This window comes from Pelobates fuscus, chromosome 12 (assembly GCF_036172605.1).
Source record: "Pelobates fuscus isolate aPelFus1 chromosome 12, aPelFus1.pri, whole genome shotgun sequence".
Lineage (NCBI taxonomy): Eukaryota > Metazoa > Chordata > Amphibia > Anura > Pelobatidae > Pelobates > Pelobates fuscus.
The window spans coordinates 37,611,694-37,628,204 of NC_086328.1; the positions used below are offsets into that span (position 1 = coordinate 37,611,694).

Genomic DNA, 16,511 nt, shown 5'->3' on the forward strand with positions numbered 1-16,511 from the left:
CAGATCATACCAAAATACAAGCTCCTTGGCATCAACTCAACTGGAGGAGGAGGAATGCTGCCTATGACCCCAAGAACACCATCCCAACCGTCAAACATGGAGGTGGAAACATTATGCTTTGGGTGTGTTTATCTGCTAAGGGGACAGGACAACTGCACTGCATCAAAGAGACGATGGACGTGGCCATGTACCTTCAAATCTTGGGTGAGAACCTCCTTCCTTCAGCCAGGGCATTGAAAACTGGTCGTGGATGGGTATTAAAGCATGACAATGACCCAAAACACACAGCCAAGGCAACAAAGGAGTGGGTCAAGAAGAAGCACATTAAGGTCCTGGAATGGCCTAGCCAGTCTCCAGACCTTAATCCCATAGAAAATCTGTAGAGGGAGCTGAAGGTTCAATTTGCTAAACATCAGCCTTGAAACCTTAATGACTTGGAGAGGATCTGAAAAGAGGAGTGGGGCAAAATCCCTCCTGAGATGTGTGCAAACCTGGTGGCCAACTACAAGAAATGTCTGTGATTGCCAACAAGGGCTTTGCCACCAAGTACTAAGTCAAAGGAGTCAAATACTTATTTCACTTATTGACATGCAAATCAATTTATAACTTTTTTGACGTGCGTTTTTCTGTCTCATACTGTTAAAATGCTGTCATATTGTATTTTCTAAGCATTAACATGCTCTGAGTGAATTGTTTTCCTTCTCTGTACCCTCCAGCACTGTATTGCTTTCGAAGAAGATATTTGATGATCAAACACGTCTTTCACTCAAGAGGCTAAATTAATTTAGTAAATTTAATTATTATAACTAAAAGAAAAAAACATAGATGTTTATCTGCTAAACAATGAACTGTGGTTATTGGAATGAAAAAACAAACAAAGTTTAGACCAGTATAGCCAAGTTGGGATTTCTAAAAATAAGAGAAGGTTAAGATCTGGGTATTTTGGACAGCCTCTAGATAACTAAGAGATGTATTCACAAATACAAAATTGTAGTAAATAGAAAACCTAATTGCAAAATTAAATGGAAACTTTAACGTTAGAAATATAAACAGCTTACTAACATTTGTGATTTATGGCCCCGACTGTATGATGGAAGTAATTACTATTTGCTCACTTTTCATCCTTTGTTGCACAGAGGGATGAAGTTCCGCCCTGATCATCAGTGCTGATGATCTCAGCCAATCCAATGTTTATCCACGGAGAAGCACTGGAGGGCCTACGGTGCATGTGTGGCAATCGCCATGCATCGCCAATTCCAGTGCATCTCTCTGGGGAGCATATGGATGCCAAATGTCAGTCCTGCAAAGATTGCAGGACCGTAATTGTAAGTTTGTATGACAACTACGGAAGGTGTCTTTAGGTACAAGTGTAAAAACTAGCTTTTCACTAGTCTGGTGTCTGGTGAAACAGTCTCTTTGCACCAAACCCACCTTTACTCAAAGCCCCCTGGTCCTGTCTGCCATCACGGGAGCCACATGCGCATACACTGAGCTGGCATGGAGAGGGTAAGAGGGACGGAGGGATAGGAAGTGTTGTAGGAAGGGAAAGCCTTGCAGAATATGTTACGTCTGGCATTGTGCAGTGAGCAATGATAATAGACATAAAATATGCACAGAATTCACATTAGACAGCCTGCAACAGAGTTCTGAGCTGTCATGCGTGCAAGGGGTGCAACAAGCCAAAAGCAGAAACGCAGCACATCCAGACTCCTACCACCATGGCCACTTCAAAAAGCAGAAGTGGTCATGGTGGTGGTAGTAACCATTCAAGCTGTAGTGTTTTTGGTCCTAAGTGTCCCTTACGGTTTAAACATCCCAGCTGCAACTCCGTAGGAATTGACTATATTTTAACTATGTTTGAGGTGCTCATTTTTTTCCATATCAGTTAAATTGTGCAATTTATTTCAGAATTCTGTATAATTATGTGTTTAGTGAATAAACTCCAAAAGCTAATAAATCCCATGTATTATTTTTAATAGAAGTAGAGGCATTTCAATAGAATATCATACATGTTTTCTTTTTTCTTATACTGTATGATATATTTGATTCTAACAAATATTGTAATTTGCATGATTATGTTTTATGTTGTAATTATAGTGCTGACCGGATCTTCTGTTGCCTGCATTTGAATCTGTTCTTTTCACAATGCAGAGTATAGATAGCCGCAGCATTTAATGCGCAGGTGCTTAACATTGTGTCGGCATCATATTATTGCAAGTTTATTGCTACACTAATTACATCATAGAGATATAAGCAAAATTTAATTCTAGCTATTCATTTTGAAGGGATTGTTCCCTTCCCCAATTAGCTGTTCCACACAAATTAGGCAATAGCTGTTGTTTTGTTCTCAATGGGGGGTCAGGAGTGGAGGTTGCAGATTGCGCAAATAAAGACTAAATATTTTGGCAGGCTAAGTATGATCAGGGTTGTAATCCACAGGAACTATACTGCAGGTGTGGACTCTAAAACAAGTTATTTTATAATATACGCCAAATGTTTTTATAAAAATACAAGCGTTGTTTTCTTGTTCGTAAGGAACTATTTTTCTGATTGTGTGTATGTCAGACACATGCCCATGTAGAGAACAGCAATGGGATTTAGTATTTATAATGGTAATTAGTACAACAGACTGATTCATCTCCCATGATGCTTTGGTTAAACTGCGGCTGGAATAATTAGGTTTTGCTCAAAAAATAGTATGCAAATTAATTTACATTATCATGAATGCACATGGTCGATATGTCAGTAGGGAATTTTCCAGTATTTTCTAACAATTATTTTATTTTAATTACATATTTATAAGTATATCATTATTTGCCTTAACTTAATCATCCTTTACTGTTTTGTAGTCAGGCAGAATGATCATATGTAAGACAGCGGATGTTTTTAGTTTAGATTCTATTCTATGGGTTTTAACCATTAAACAGTGAAAGATATATACATGCAACCTATATTGGCCTAAATTTGAGGATCCCAATAATCTTTTTATGGCGTCACAGTCCTGATTTTGGGGTCTTTTCCCGCCATCTTGATTTGTCCGCATCCGGGGACACCAGGGTACTGTTCTCGGACAGCGCTGTCCTAGCGCGTCATCATACAGAGAGCACTTCAGCAGCAGGCTCTGCATGGTCTTGCAGATAATGGGCTGGCTGGAAGGCTGTCAATCAGCCTGGTATGCTTGACGCCAGACTGACATGCCCTATTTGATGGACTGACACTGGCAATGCCCAATGGAAGGTCCGCCCACCTGCCCCGATTACATACCAGTGTTTGGAAGTATGTAAATTTAGTTAATCACTAATTAATTCCGTTGATCAAAACACAAACAGTAATACATCATACACGAAAACATCATACACAAATTCTAAATTGTGAAGAACTAAAAGCTGCATGGCAAAAATGTGTCAAAAATATATGGAAAAAGTCTCCAAATCAGCTATAGTCACGTTGTGGCTATTTTTGTTTAGAAATTTCCATTTGGATTTAAGTCACTGCCGTTCTGATGTTAGGTGTGGGTCCTGATAATCACAACACACTGATGATGGCAATTATCACATTTCCTACAAATGGGGGCTAGAGGGGTGTTATCTTGGGGCTGAACAATATACTGCTCTTGATCCTCCTCTCCCTAAACATACTGAGTGGAAAAACATTTCCGAGAGGGCTGTTGCATGCCTCCCTGGTACTGAAAGGGTGTAACCACAAAACCATGAGCCTCTGGAGTACCATTCCTTAGTGAGCTGTGACGAAATGATTGTGGTTACAATGAGTGATTGAGCAAGAATGGTAAAAAGGAGTGGGTATTAATCAGCATCAAAAGCCCTTCAACAACAAAGGACTTGCAAAAAAAAAAAAAAAACGAAAAGTAAAATGGTCATCGAAAAGTAAAATATTAAAATCATTTTGATCTGCATTACCTGCTGTTCTCCCTAGGATGGATCTAAGCAGGGATAGACAGTTCTTGTCTCTTTAGCTATTGTGGACTACGATTATCACAAATCTCAGGCAGCCTATTGGCTCTCTAAGCATTATGCTCATCGTTGTTAATGGCAACTGATGGTTGTCTGTATTGCCCTCTCGTAGATTCTAGATTCTGAAACGCCTGACACAAAGCTGTTCCATTTGCCCAGCTGTGTTTGACACACATTAAAAGCACTGCTCTACAATGTGTCTGTGAAAACTTTAGCCATGGACTGTAATTACGACACATGCCTCTTTGTCAAATTTGTGCTCATTTCATGCCTGCGTATAGATTTATTATCTTGTATTGCAACCCTATTCTGTGACACAGGGGCACATGGCAACACAACTCCCCCATCAGTCTACTCTCATTTCCATAAACAATATTTATATAGTAAGTCTTGAATATCAATCAATAATTACAGCAACCAAGATTCTACCAAGGCATGACTCGTGTTCTGCCATTGTATGTAGTACTGTATAAATGTTATGTCCTAACAGGTCATTTGTCTGTCCTCTCTTGTGATGTCATTTACGATGATTCCTATGAACAGATCTCTTCCAAACAGCAATATGGCAATATGTAGCTGCGGTTTTATATAACACACAAAGACTGACTAGCCCAGCCATATGGCCTATAGGGTAGCAGCAACCATTAACTTGATTGTTCCAGAAAAATCAATACACTCTGTTCTTTACTGCACAGAAACACTGGCCTAGTACAGGACTGAAGTACCAATATCCTGGTCATGGTGCCAATTCTTTCTACTATCTAAGTTGCTAGAATTAGGCTCCTATAATTTTCCATAAGCCCAAAGCTTGCAGATAACTGTTGTAGGTGAAAAGATTTAGGAACTGAGAGGATGGATAAACCTGAAACATTTTATTCCAGATCCTGGTGGCATGTTGGATTTACAAGTAAAACAATCAAGCAGTTGGTGGTGGACCTCATTTTTCCATCTTACCAAATTGCTATGAACTGGCAAGATCTCTAAAGTCCATCTTACCAGGTTCTTCTTCTCAAGGTCAACAACATAACTACCATGTTGTCTAACGATAACTTATTTAAACCGGGGCGGAATCTTGGCATATCGGTCCAGGGAAAAATATTTAGCAGTGTTCCACCATCACTTATACACATAGAAACACCTCAATGTACTTCAGGACACACTTACGTTTTGGCAAGCAAGTCATACGGACTCACCTTTAATCATAACCTGATACTCCCTCTTTGAACTTGCCCACACTTCTGAGCACAGTTCGTTCATCTTGATGGCATTTCAAAAGATTGAATGGATGCTCTGATTGAATCCCTTTGCAATGCCTCATCTTTTGTTGTGCTTGTGCCCTCATTTACCCACCCCAAAGTGTTTTAATAATCAAGTGTTGCCAAATTCATTTTTTAAAATTGGATTGTCAAAAAAAAACACAGATATCAAGCAATACAGTGCTTGGAAGTGGAGCTCACCCTCCCAAATGCACCCTCCCTCGCTGCTGAGATCCCTGCCTGCACTCTATTTTTTTAGTGCCATGTCCCTTGTCTACCCCCCAACTCCTTCCCCTTTCCAGCTCAGAGTGCATGCATGTCCTGTGAGTTGGGAAGAATGGTCCAATCAAATGCTTCTATATCAGGGAGGCAGTGACTTTTGACGGAGAGTGCAAACTAGTGCTAGTACCTTTACCACTTTACCACGGCACTGGATCCTAGGTAAGTTTATTTATTTATTTTTTATCAATAGATTTTATTGGGTTTTTTTTAAATAAAAAAAATGTAAAAATCAGTTTGTTTTTATTTTTAAGGGTTTAAAAATAAATAAATAAATAAATTACAAAAATTATATATATATTTAAAAAGAATTGGAATAACCCTTTGAGTATAGTAGTAAATGCACTGCCAAATCTCTTGGCCCCATCAGTGTGCCACATTACATTAAATATGTAGGGACCTTGTCTGTCAGGCCCCATGGTGTCTTTAGGTCCCTGATGATGTAATCCATGGATTTATTCTTATGTCATCAAAAACATTTTTTTTTCTATAGATATTGTTACCGCATGACCAGACATTGCACTCCTCTATATCCAGCAACAAAAGTGCAAACCAAGGTTGGCACATCCTCCATTTACACGCAGCAATGGAATTCTGTGATGTTCTTTCGATACATGGAATTCTGTTAATTTAAAAAGCAACTTAATAGATAAACGCCAGTATCCACTGGTGAATAACTTTTCAAGTTTAGATAATGAGACCGGATATGTATACCATAACCACTGTGTCACTGCAGAAATAACCGCCACCTACGGTTGGAGAGTATAAATATAGGATATCTATTGAAAATCAATAGTAGTTTGCAGGACTCTGTGGAGATGGTTGCAATACAATTACCATAAATAACAAAATAATTACCATAAATAACAAAATAACCAAATGATATAACAAATGTTTCAGCTGTTTGTATCTATTCTTCCCATATGAGGGCAAGAAAGATGAAAAAAAAATTGTTATTTATGGTAATTGTATTGCAACCATCTCCACAGAGTCCTGCAAACTACTATTGATTTTCAATAGATATCCTATGGAATTCTGTTAAAGCTGCCTGTTATGTATCGCATGAGTGCCCAGAGCATCCTTGCTGTTGCTATCAAATGACAAGTCACGCAGGGTGTAGCCTGTATAAATGGATTGGTACATTATAAGGGGAATATTATGCAAAATAAAAATATGAAAATATAATTTGTAAGAAAGGATGAAAAATGATTGGCGCTATGTATGATCCATCAATATATTTTTTATTAATTTTTATTAATGTTGGTTTTCCAAACGGAAGTTATATGATTGGCTCGGGGCTGAGTGTTGGTAACTAATTGACTAAAAGGTTTTAGTGGCCACATGCCTTTATTGCATTTTATGCACACAAATGGACAGATTAACTAAATAACAGCACATACATAATTCAATATTTATAAACAATTCAGCATTGATCATTTGGTAGTGCATCTTTTGTAAAACCTTAAAGGAACACTGAAAGCAGCATGATTAACGGGACACTGTAGTCACCAGAACTACTACAGCTTAATGTAGTGGTTGTGGTGTCTATAGCATGTCCCTACAGGCTGAGCACTGTAAATAGAGTTTTTGTTCAGTCTGCATGGAGGCACTGGATGTTCCCCAGTGAGAGATGAATTTATTCCATGCATCTCTACGAGTAGAGACTGACTGGCGCAGTGCAGTATTTTGCCATGCATGCATAATAGCCTCCCGAAGCTTTTCTATGGGAAAGCATTGGATTGGCTGAGATCATCAAGATTAATGATTTTAGCCATGGAGATGGGACCAGGTGGGGCCAGCCGCAGAGAGACCAGCGCAACATGGGAGAAAAGAGGAGTGAACTCACCTATCCTGTGTGATCCAAGGGACGAGGGGGTAATCTAAAATGCTAGTTAAACAGTATAGTGTTAAGAATATGTGCTTGTATTCCTGACATCATAGTGTTCTTTTAAGTCTCTTGTGAGTCAAAATGTTGCACAGTTTGTGATGTGACTTCCCCATGAACAAACTTACATTTGTCAGCAACCTGTGAGTGTTGCCTGTTGCTTTTCCATATTCAGAATCTGCGGATTTGCGGTGTCCATTTCTTCAGAGCACCTACTGGCTGGATAGGTGGGCGAATAAAGTGGAACCTGAGTGCAGTGTATTCTTGTTGTATAACCACTACTGCTTGCTAGCTGTTATAGTGCCAGGAATACCCTGGCGCTTCCCACATTATAGTAGCCCATTGTAGAAAGGTTTGACCTCTTCTCTGGGTCCACGGGACACTAAATCTCACCTCCACTACATCTTATGTAGAGCTGGAAGCTCCTAAGCAGGAGATTCTATTAGCTCTCCTGAGCTAAACCTTGCAGTGCTTAGCTTAGGTGAAGAGCTTCTGGCTTTCCATTGGACGTAATTGTAGTGGAGAGTAGTGCATGGCAGTCCCTAGGTAAGAAGTCAAACTGTTCTAAAACTTTTTTACTCCTTAGAATGTGGGGAAGGACACGAGGGCTCGCCGGACACCAAAACAACTGTAGTAGTTATAGTGCTTGAGTGTTCCTTTAATAAAATGTTTTTTTTACAAATAAATCGAGAAGTTTATACTTTTCAAATTTTTATGATAGATTAAAAATAAGGTGAGTTGTGAGGAATGCACTTCATTTATGTTTGGTTGTGCTATTGACTTAATTGCTGGTGGTATTTTCCCAACCATATATATTAATGAAAAGTCCCAAGTCCTGTCAACATGTCTCCAAATGGCTTGGCCTGTATAACCCTTGGTGTGGATGAATGCATTGTACATCGCTTGTTTCTATGGCTTTTTGTATAATTAGATGTCTTTGCTATGGTAACCTTTGGAATCCTGGTGGGAATCACAAGCTTTTTAGCAGTGCACTTTGCTTTGTTCCGTTAACCTAATAAAGCCTACTTATAGAATAGAAATGTCTACCTGATAAAGAGGTTCACAGGATTCCTTTGCCCTTTTGCGATGGTAACAGGGGAAATGAGCGACATTAAATCCTGCTACTGCTTTATGAAAATGAAGTTGATTTGTATTAGACAGCCTCTACCCTTTTTATCCTTCTGCTATAAATATTTTATGATGCCTACTAATGAGGGGTTGAAAGAGCTTTGTTTAGAAATACCAAAACTGAAAACTCAATATTGCTGCCTTGTTAAGGAAATAAAACTCCCAGTATAGTTTATATAACAAGGTAAAGTCTGTGTCTCAAATAAAAGGAATGTCATCTCAATCAGTTTTGGGGGAGAGATGGTGGGGAACCTGTGTATATGGAGGGAGATAGATACATATTCCTGGACATTTAAGGGTTCTGTGCTGTATCTTAGCTGTTCCTAGAGCTACACTCTTCTGGACAGAGATCTCAGATGTCCAACCTGGAATCTGCTGAAGCCAAATTCCCATCTTGGGATTATATCCCCATGTGCTCCAATGCCAGCACCTGGGACTATTACTGCCTTCACTTTCCACATTCCTTCTAGTTTCTCTTTCAGTAATTAGTACTTGTCCACCCTCTCATGTTCCTTCTTCTTGATGTTATCATCACTGGATATTGTCACATTAATCACCACTACAGTCTTCCGTTTCTTGTCTACCACCACAATGTTCAGCTGGTTGGCCAGTACTTTCTTGTCTGTCTGGATCTGGAGGTCCCACATGGTCTTTGCTCTATCATCATTTGTGGAATCATCCACCTGGATATAGGCATATTCTGTATAGATGTATTAGTACACAATCCCAGCATCTTGGTTGTGCCTCTTATTGTCTGTCATAGCATGTTCATTTGTTTTGTAGTAGACCCCAGCTTCAATTGATCTGGTGCTGAGTAGCTTTTCCTGTATTGCTAGGATTAATAACTCAGTGCTCCTGCTTTCCAACCACTGGTCGTATTTTGTAAAATGCAAGTCACATCTACTGTCCATGGGACCTCCTCCCTCTCTCTTCTTTTATATTTATGAAGTATATCATATATTTATACACAGTGAGGTCTAAGTAGTGGGCAGGTCCTTACACTACAACCACTTCACCAAGTTTAAGTGGTTACGTGTCTTGAGTAACTCTTTGAAATATACTTCTTACAGAGGAACTGTCACCTTTCTGGAAGTAGAAGTTTCTTATTCCCTCTCCAGCATTGAATGGTATTGCTGCATTTACAGGTTTTTAACAAAGAAGCAGAGCCATTATGCCTTGGACATGTTTCTGCTGGCTCGGGCAGCTATACAGAAATTCTGTACCAGTACATACATGCTCAGGCATTCCTTCATCAGTGCCGTATCTGTGGTAGGGCATGTAAATGAAAAACTATTAAAGTAATGAGATATTTTTTAACATATAAAGCTATAGCTATAGCTAACATTTAATTAGCTATTCGACTATGCAAAAATGTCTACAGTGATCGTTCTTCTTTAAAGACATACAAGAAACAATAGAAATTGTAATGTAAATTTATAATGTTTATTTTTTTCCTTATTTTTTTTATTTAGAGAGAGAGCCAAAGACAGCTAGAAACATTTGACAAAAAAAAAATCTGCATTCCAGATACAAATTAGTGAGCTATAAAAAGTAACATAGGCTCTTAATTTTCCATAAAAAAAGCAAACAAAACAATAAAAGCGAGGAAGAGAAAAAAAAAAAAAAAAGAGTACCCCCCCTCGTCTTCACATACCGATCTATTCATGGTACAAAGTTATTATTAAAAGATATCCAGGACTCGAAAACTTTGTCAAAAAAGGGTCAATATGAGACAAATAGCCAATAATTTAACTATTAAAGGGGGCTGGGTTGGGCCGTGGTGGCCAGGGATCTTTATTTAGTGTTTAACTATTCAAAACTAGTTTATTATTATTATTATTATTATTTATATAGCGCCAGCAAATTCTGTAGCGCCGTTCAATGGGCGGACTAACAGACATGTAATTGTAACCAGACAAATGGACGCACAGGAACAGAGGGATTGAGGGTCCTGCTCGATGAGCTTACATGCTAGAGGGAGTGGGGTATAGATACACAAAGGGTATAAGTAGGGATGAAATAGGTTGCTAGAAAAGTATTCACTGAGAACTTAGTAGGTTATTTTTAACAGTTTAACACTGAATGGAGGGACAGTGCCAGGGGACTCCAGGCTCTTCAACCAATTCAATGAGATGAAATGGATATTGTGCCTCCCGTGTTCCTTTAAGAACCATAACTCTAGTCATTGGAGGGAGTCCCACACCCAAAATAACGCATTGGGGTATTGAGCAGCTAGCAAAATTGTAATCTTAAATAATACTTCTTTAATTCATGTCTCCATTATGGTACCAACTCGGCTGCAGTTTGGACTTTTTCAAATGAAGAAAGATACTGTCAAACTCATTGATCGGACTACAGAATTGTTTATGCACCCCTGATGTGACCGATTTCTGTGCTCAGGCGTATTGGAGATCATCCGATTAATCTAGAACCAGCACCAATTTTAGTGGCAACTGCATTTTTCTGCAAGGAACAGGAATTGCAGTCACTGTGTTGTACTTTGTCGCCACCTAGAGGTCACTCACAGGCTTTAATTGTTAGGACTGTGTAGATCAGTGTACGTTAGGTCCAAGTTACTGATGGCGCTTACTGAAAGGTTATCTCGGGATTTATATCAGTGGGCCACAATTCAGAATGCATTTCTTCACTGTGTGCTTTAAAAGGTTTGTTTGAAGATAGCCTTTTGTAATAATGTCCATTAATCAACTAGTGCTCTAAGTTCCTACTTTTTTTTTGCCTAACAAAAGTTTTGGTTTAAAAAAGAAGGGCAAGTATGAGTAAGTAATTTGAGCAACTGAGTAAAAATATACACGCTGAACAAGTTTTTTTTTTTACCAGTTAGATAATATACTTTTTATATATAAAGCGTATTTAATCTGTTTGGCTTTGCATGTTGGGTACATCTTAGAACTTTTAGACGTTGTGACTGCTACAGATTTTGTGTGTGTGTGTTTGTCTCATTTTATTGCTGTCTCTTTCCTTGTTTCTAATCATATATGATTAGCTCCTGAATTTATCTCATTATTATTATTTTGCTATTTCCTCAGGTCGTTCTTCCTACCCGAGTCGGCCAGGTCTACGTATATGATTCACACAAACAGGAACAGCAGGATGAGTATGATGTTCCAAGACAACTTCACCCAGCAGGATCCCAAGAGATCTATGATGTTCCGACCCGATTACTTGTGAACAGTTACAGCCCTGAGGTTCGTATAGGAAAGTTGTGTACTGTCCTTTTCTCATTTCTTTTGGTCTGTCTGTTTAATACATACCCAATCTACACGTTACACCTGCTTTTACAATAGGACATAGTTACTAACCATTGTTTTGCTGCATATGATCATACTAGTCTTTTATTCTGTGTATTTCTCCGCTTCATAGATCACCCCATAAACTTTCGGCCAATTTCCTTACTAAACTGTGACACAGAAATGTATGCCAAGATATTAGCAGACAGGCTTAAAAACATCATAGCCCGAATAGTTCACAACGACCAATCAGGCTTTGTCACAAACAGACAGGGATCAGACAACACAAGAAAAATATTAAACATATTAGCACACATGGAAACATACAACACAGAAGGTCTTCTCCTAGCACTAGATGCAGAGAAAGCCTTTGATAGACTACACTGGGGATACATGGAACAGGTACTCATCAAGTTTGAATTTCCAGCACCGTACCTTAAATGCATTATGGCCCTATACTCGAACCCTACTGCCAAAGTTACAAACGCGGGGTTTGTATCCAGCCCTTTCCCTATAAAAAATGGAACTCGCCAAGGCTGCCCGATTTCACCCCTACTTTTTGTCCTCTCTCTCGAACCACTGGCTTATATAATTAGGCATCTCCATAATATAACAGGAATTAAGATCAAATCTTCAGAATACACACTGTCAATGTTTGCAGATGATGTCCTGATCACCATGTCCCAACCTGAACGTTCCCTACCCAATCTCATCAATGAACTAGAAGAGTATTGTAAGGTAAACCAATCAAAAATGCAAGCCCTGTCAATCCGTCTTCCCTCTTCAAAGGTATCTAGACTGAAAACCGAATTCTCCTCACTTATTTAGGAGTAAAGATAGCGGCCACACACTGAAGCATCACCACACTCAATCTTTTCCCCTTACCACAAATGTGTAAACAGGTCCTACATAAATGGAAAGATGTTATGCTGTCATGGCTGGGTAGGATCAACACTGTAAAGATGATGGTGCTCCCGAAACTTCTATATGTTTTTCGTACCCCTCTCACCCACACTATGCAAACAGATACAAAACTTACTATCATCCTTTATATGGGACGCAAAAAAAACGAGACTTCCTTTAGCACTATTGCACTCCCCAACCAAGAAAGGCGGTATGGGATTCCCTAACGTCCTAAAGTACCATAGGGCCGCAATCATAGAGAATGTAGTTAAACTACACGCCCCACCAGGGACCATACAATGGGTGGACATTGAAATTCAACATGGGCCCAGAGGATCTGTGGTAGATCTCATTTGGACCCCAAAACATCTGAGAGATAAAAAACACAAACTCTTACCCCTAACCCACTACGCTATACAAATGTGGGACTCCCTCCGCCACTCACAACAGATTGACAAACGGTTCTCTCACTGGGCACCTATAACTGCACTTCAGTCGATCTCTCCATGGCTATCCCTCGGCGGATGGGAGGAGAGAGGAGCTAAACGCATTAAGGACATATGTCACCAAGGGAAGATCATACCCTTCCTGGAATTACAAAGCACATTCAAATTACCCCCCTCCTATATCTTTACATACCTCCAACTAAAAAGCATAATCAAGGACAAAGTAGCACAATCCTTAACCGCTCCACATAACATTAATACAGAAACGATTACGCTGTACGATAGATGTTATTCGGCACCGACTAAAAACAAAACTTTGTCTTTGAGCTATGCGGTATTGGGTAACCAAGCCACCACACATGAATTCTCTTACAAGGCCCAATGGGAAAGAGAATGCCCCTTGGCACTTTCAGACGGGCAGTGGCTTGAATCACTGATGGCTTTAAAAGGCATAACCACCTGCTACTCACACATGGAAGCCCACAAAAAGCTAGTGTACAGATGGTACTAGACCCCTGATAAGCTGCATAGAATTTTTCCTCTCACTTCAAACAAATGCTGGAGGTGTGGAATGAGTGAGGGAACAATGACCCACATATGGTGGGGATGCCACCTCATAGCACCATTATGGGCGGAAACCCATAATCTATGGTCCTGTATGGGTATAACGAACCTGGCACTGACACCCCAACTGGGCCTCTTACTCTTGATCCCCACCCCTATCTCACACCTGGATAAACACATGGTAATTATAACAATATTAGCGACACGCAATCTTATAGCCTCACACTGGAAACAAACTACCTGCCCTTCTTCCGCACTGCTAGAAGTAAAGATTAGACAATACCTTAAATACGAAATATTAACGGCCTCTACACGAAAACAAATCGCAACCGCACACCACAACTGGCACAGGTGGACTACCTTAAAATCATAGCCCGTCAATACAGTTTAGTATGACACACAGCACATTGTTAAAACCCAATTGATAACAAACCATCACAGGTTTATATGAGATATGCGCGGCTGACGCCTACGATGGGAGAAACGAAAACCCTGACTTAAAAGATTTATATATATGGTCGCAATCTCTCCTAGTATAGACAGATATGCAAACCTGCAAGCAGATTGTGCAGCTCATCACACATATGTATCTTAGATCCATGTCTGTATCTGATTCTAAACAGGACAACTTGTACAAATGAGCTGCTGTTAATATGTGAAATGTTATGTAATAAACTGCAAGTACATGTGAAACACCACTACCCCTCCCCATCCTTTTTGTCTTCTGTATCCTATCCCTCCTCATAAAACTTTCAATAAAATACAAATTATAAAATGTGTAGAGGTAGTGGGATATAGAAAAAAAATACATAAAACCTTGTGCAAAAAGTATGGTGTGCAAACTAAAAGTTACATTCTTGGGCCTAGAATAGATGGCTTAGACTTGGAGAGTTTCTTGCATTCCCCAGCACTGTTTCAAAGAGGCCTACCATTCAAAATGGAAGGTATCATAGTCAATTATTAAATGGACATCATTTCAAGAGATCTTTGCTAGTCACTTATACGTAATTGCTTATGTAAATCACTAGCTGCTAAACACTGGTTTTGGTTTAATTGTGACTTTTCCACAGGTGTATGACATCCCACCGATGGTGGTCAAAGGTCCCGTCACCAGAGAGTCGACTCAAGAGATTTATGATATTCCACCCAGCGTGGAAAAAAGCCTGCAGGAACAGATACAATCTCACTTAATGGTAAGATGAAGGCCAAGCAGTATGTATGATATTAATATAACATTATATAAAAAAGGCAGAACTAAACAGGATTTAATTTTCTCTTATTACGATGAATATGGTTCACCATTTATCAATGGTGGTGTGTCAATGCAGGATGTAGACAATGGAGGAAAGACCTATGCAAGTGGGGCAGAGTTTTATTATAATGTGAAAACTCTATAATATAAGTGTCACTACCACTAACATGTTCTGTATATATGATGATATGAAGATAGATGTGGAAATTGGAAGCATAATCCTGCCAGTCTGGATTAAATTGATGAAATTCAGAAATCGGCATGTATATTAACTCGGACACGTGTTTTCATTAAAGTGTCACTTAAAAAAACAAAGCCAGTAATGACATATTGTGAGCACAGGATCCGAGTAACGGGATAATTCACTCACAGACGTATCCACTAAAGTCAGATGTGAATTGCTGTGAATTTAAAATTAATTAAACTGAATATATATGTAGGGAAGTTAGTGCATATTTTTAGAAACAGTAAAGGAAGCTATCCTATGAATGAAATTACTATAATCATTACTTTAGAACATTGTGACAATTGTTCTTATCCGCTCAGGGATTTCATTAAGTAAATGCACAGTGATTATTTATTGCTATAGTGTGTCTAAACCTCGCAGACATATTGTGCAGCTTGTTCATTCATTGTAAATCTCTGGATTGCATACAAATTCTAAAACAATGCACATTTTATTCTGGGAAAGGGCATGCATTTCTGAAATTTGCTTGGATATAATATAATTTATAATCAGCATATGTAGTCCAAACTAAAGTAGTTGTAACTAAACCGCTGGGGATCCCAGAGTGAATATGACCCCAAATCCCTACCACAGGGCCTCCATCAGGGGGTGACAACCATAACGGTTGTCATGGGCCCAGCGGCCCTGGGGGCCCAGCCGCCCGGCCTCACGTGGAGCGGCGAAACTGCCGCAGGTGCATCTGCACCGGGGCCCATCAGGTGTCCCAAGCATTTAAAACCACCCGATGGGCCCTATATCTTCAGGGGCCCGGTCAGCGCTGCGGCGGTGTAATAGCGCGACCGGGCCCCTTTAAAAAAAATTGCGGGTACACCGCAAGTGCTGCTGGGAGAAAGTGATGGCCAGTCACTTCCTCCCAGCTTACTCCGCGCAGGGGGAGAGTGAGAGCAGAGGAGAGGACAGGAGAGGCATACGCTCCCATCATCCCTAGCCACCCTCCTGCAACTTAAAGGTAAGAGGAGGGTGGCTGATAAATGAGGTGTGTGTGTATATGTATGTGTCTGCATGTATGTATGCATGTATGTCTGTTTGTCAGTATGTATATATCTATCAGTATGTATGTGTGTATGTATGTCAGTATGCATGTATGTCTGTGTATGTCAGTATGCATGTATGTCAGTGTGTTTATGTCAGTATGTATGTGTATGTATGTCTGTGTGTGTGTGTGTGTGTGTATGTCAGTATGTATGTGTGTATGTATGTATACATCTATCTATGGCCGGTGAAATAGCTCAGTGGGCTGGCCGGTGAGATAGCTCAGTGGGCTAATGCATCAGAAGAATATGTTCTAACCCTTGGGTCGCAGGTTCAAATCCCGGCAGGGATTTCCGAGGT

General features: G+C 39.7%; 1 protein-coding gene across 1 annotated transcript in view; it reads left to right on the top strand.

The window, feature by feature from the left end:
* The window catches only part of BCAR1 (BCAR1 scaffold protein, Cas family member), a 116,834-nt gene that overhangs the window by 80,366 nt on the left and 19,957 nt on the right, over positions 1 to 16,511 (top strand). Inside the window, exons 3-4 of the mRNA XM_063438101.1 lie at positions 11,567 to 11,725; positions 14,751 to 14,873. Coding sequence (XP_063294171.1) covers positions 11,567 to 11,725; positions 14,751 to 14,873 — 282 coding nt within the window. The remainder of the gene's footprint in view (positions 1 to 11,566; positions 11,726 to 14,750; positions 14,874 to 16,511) is intronic.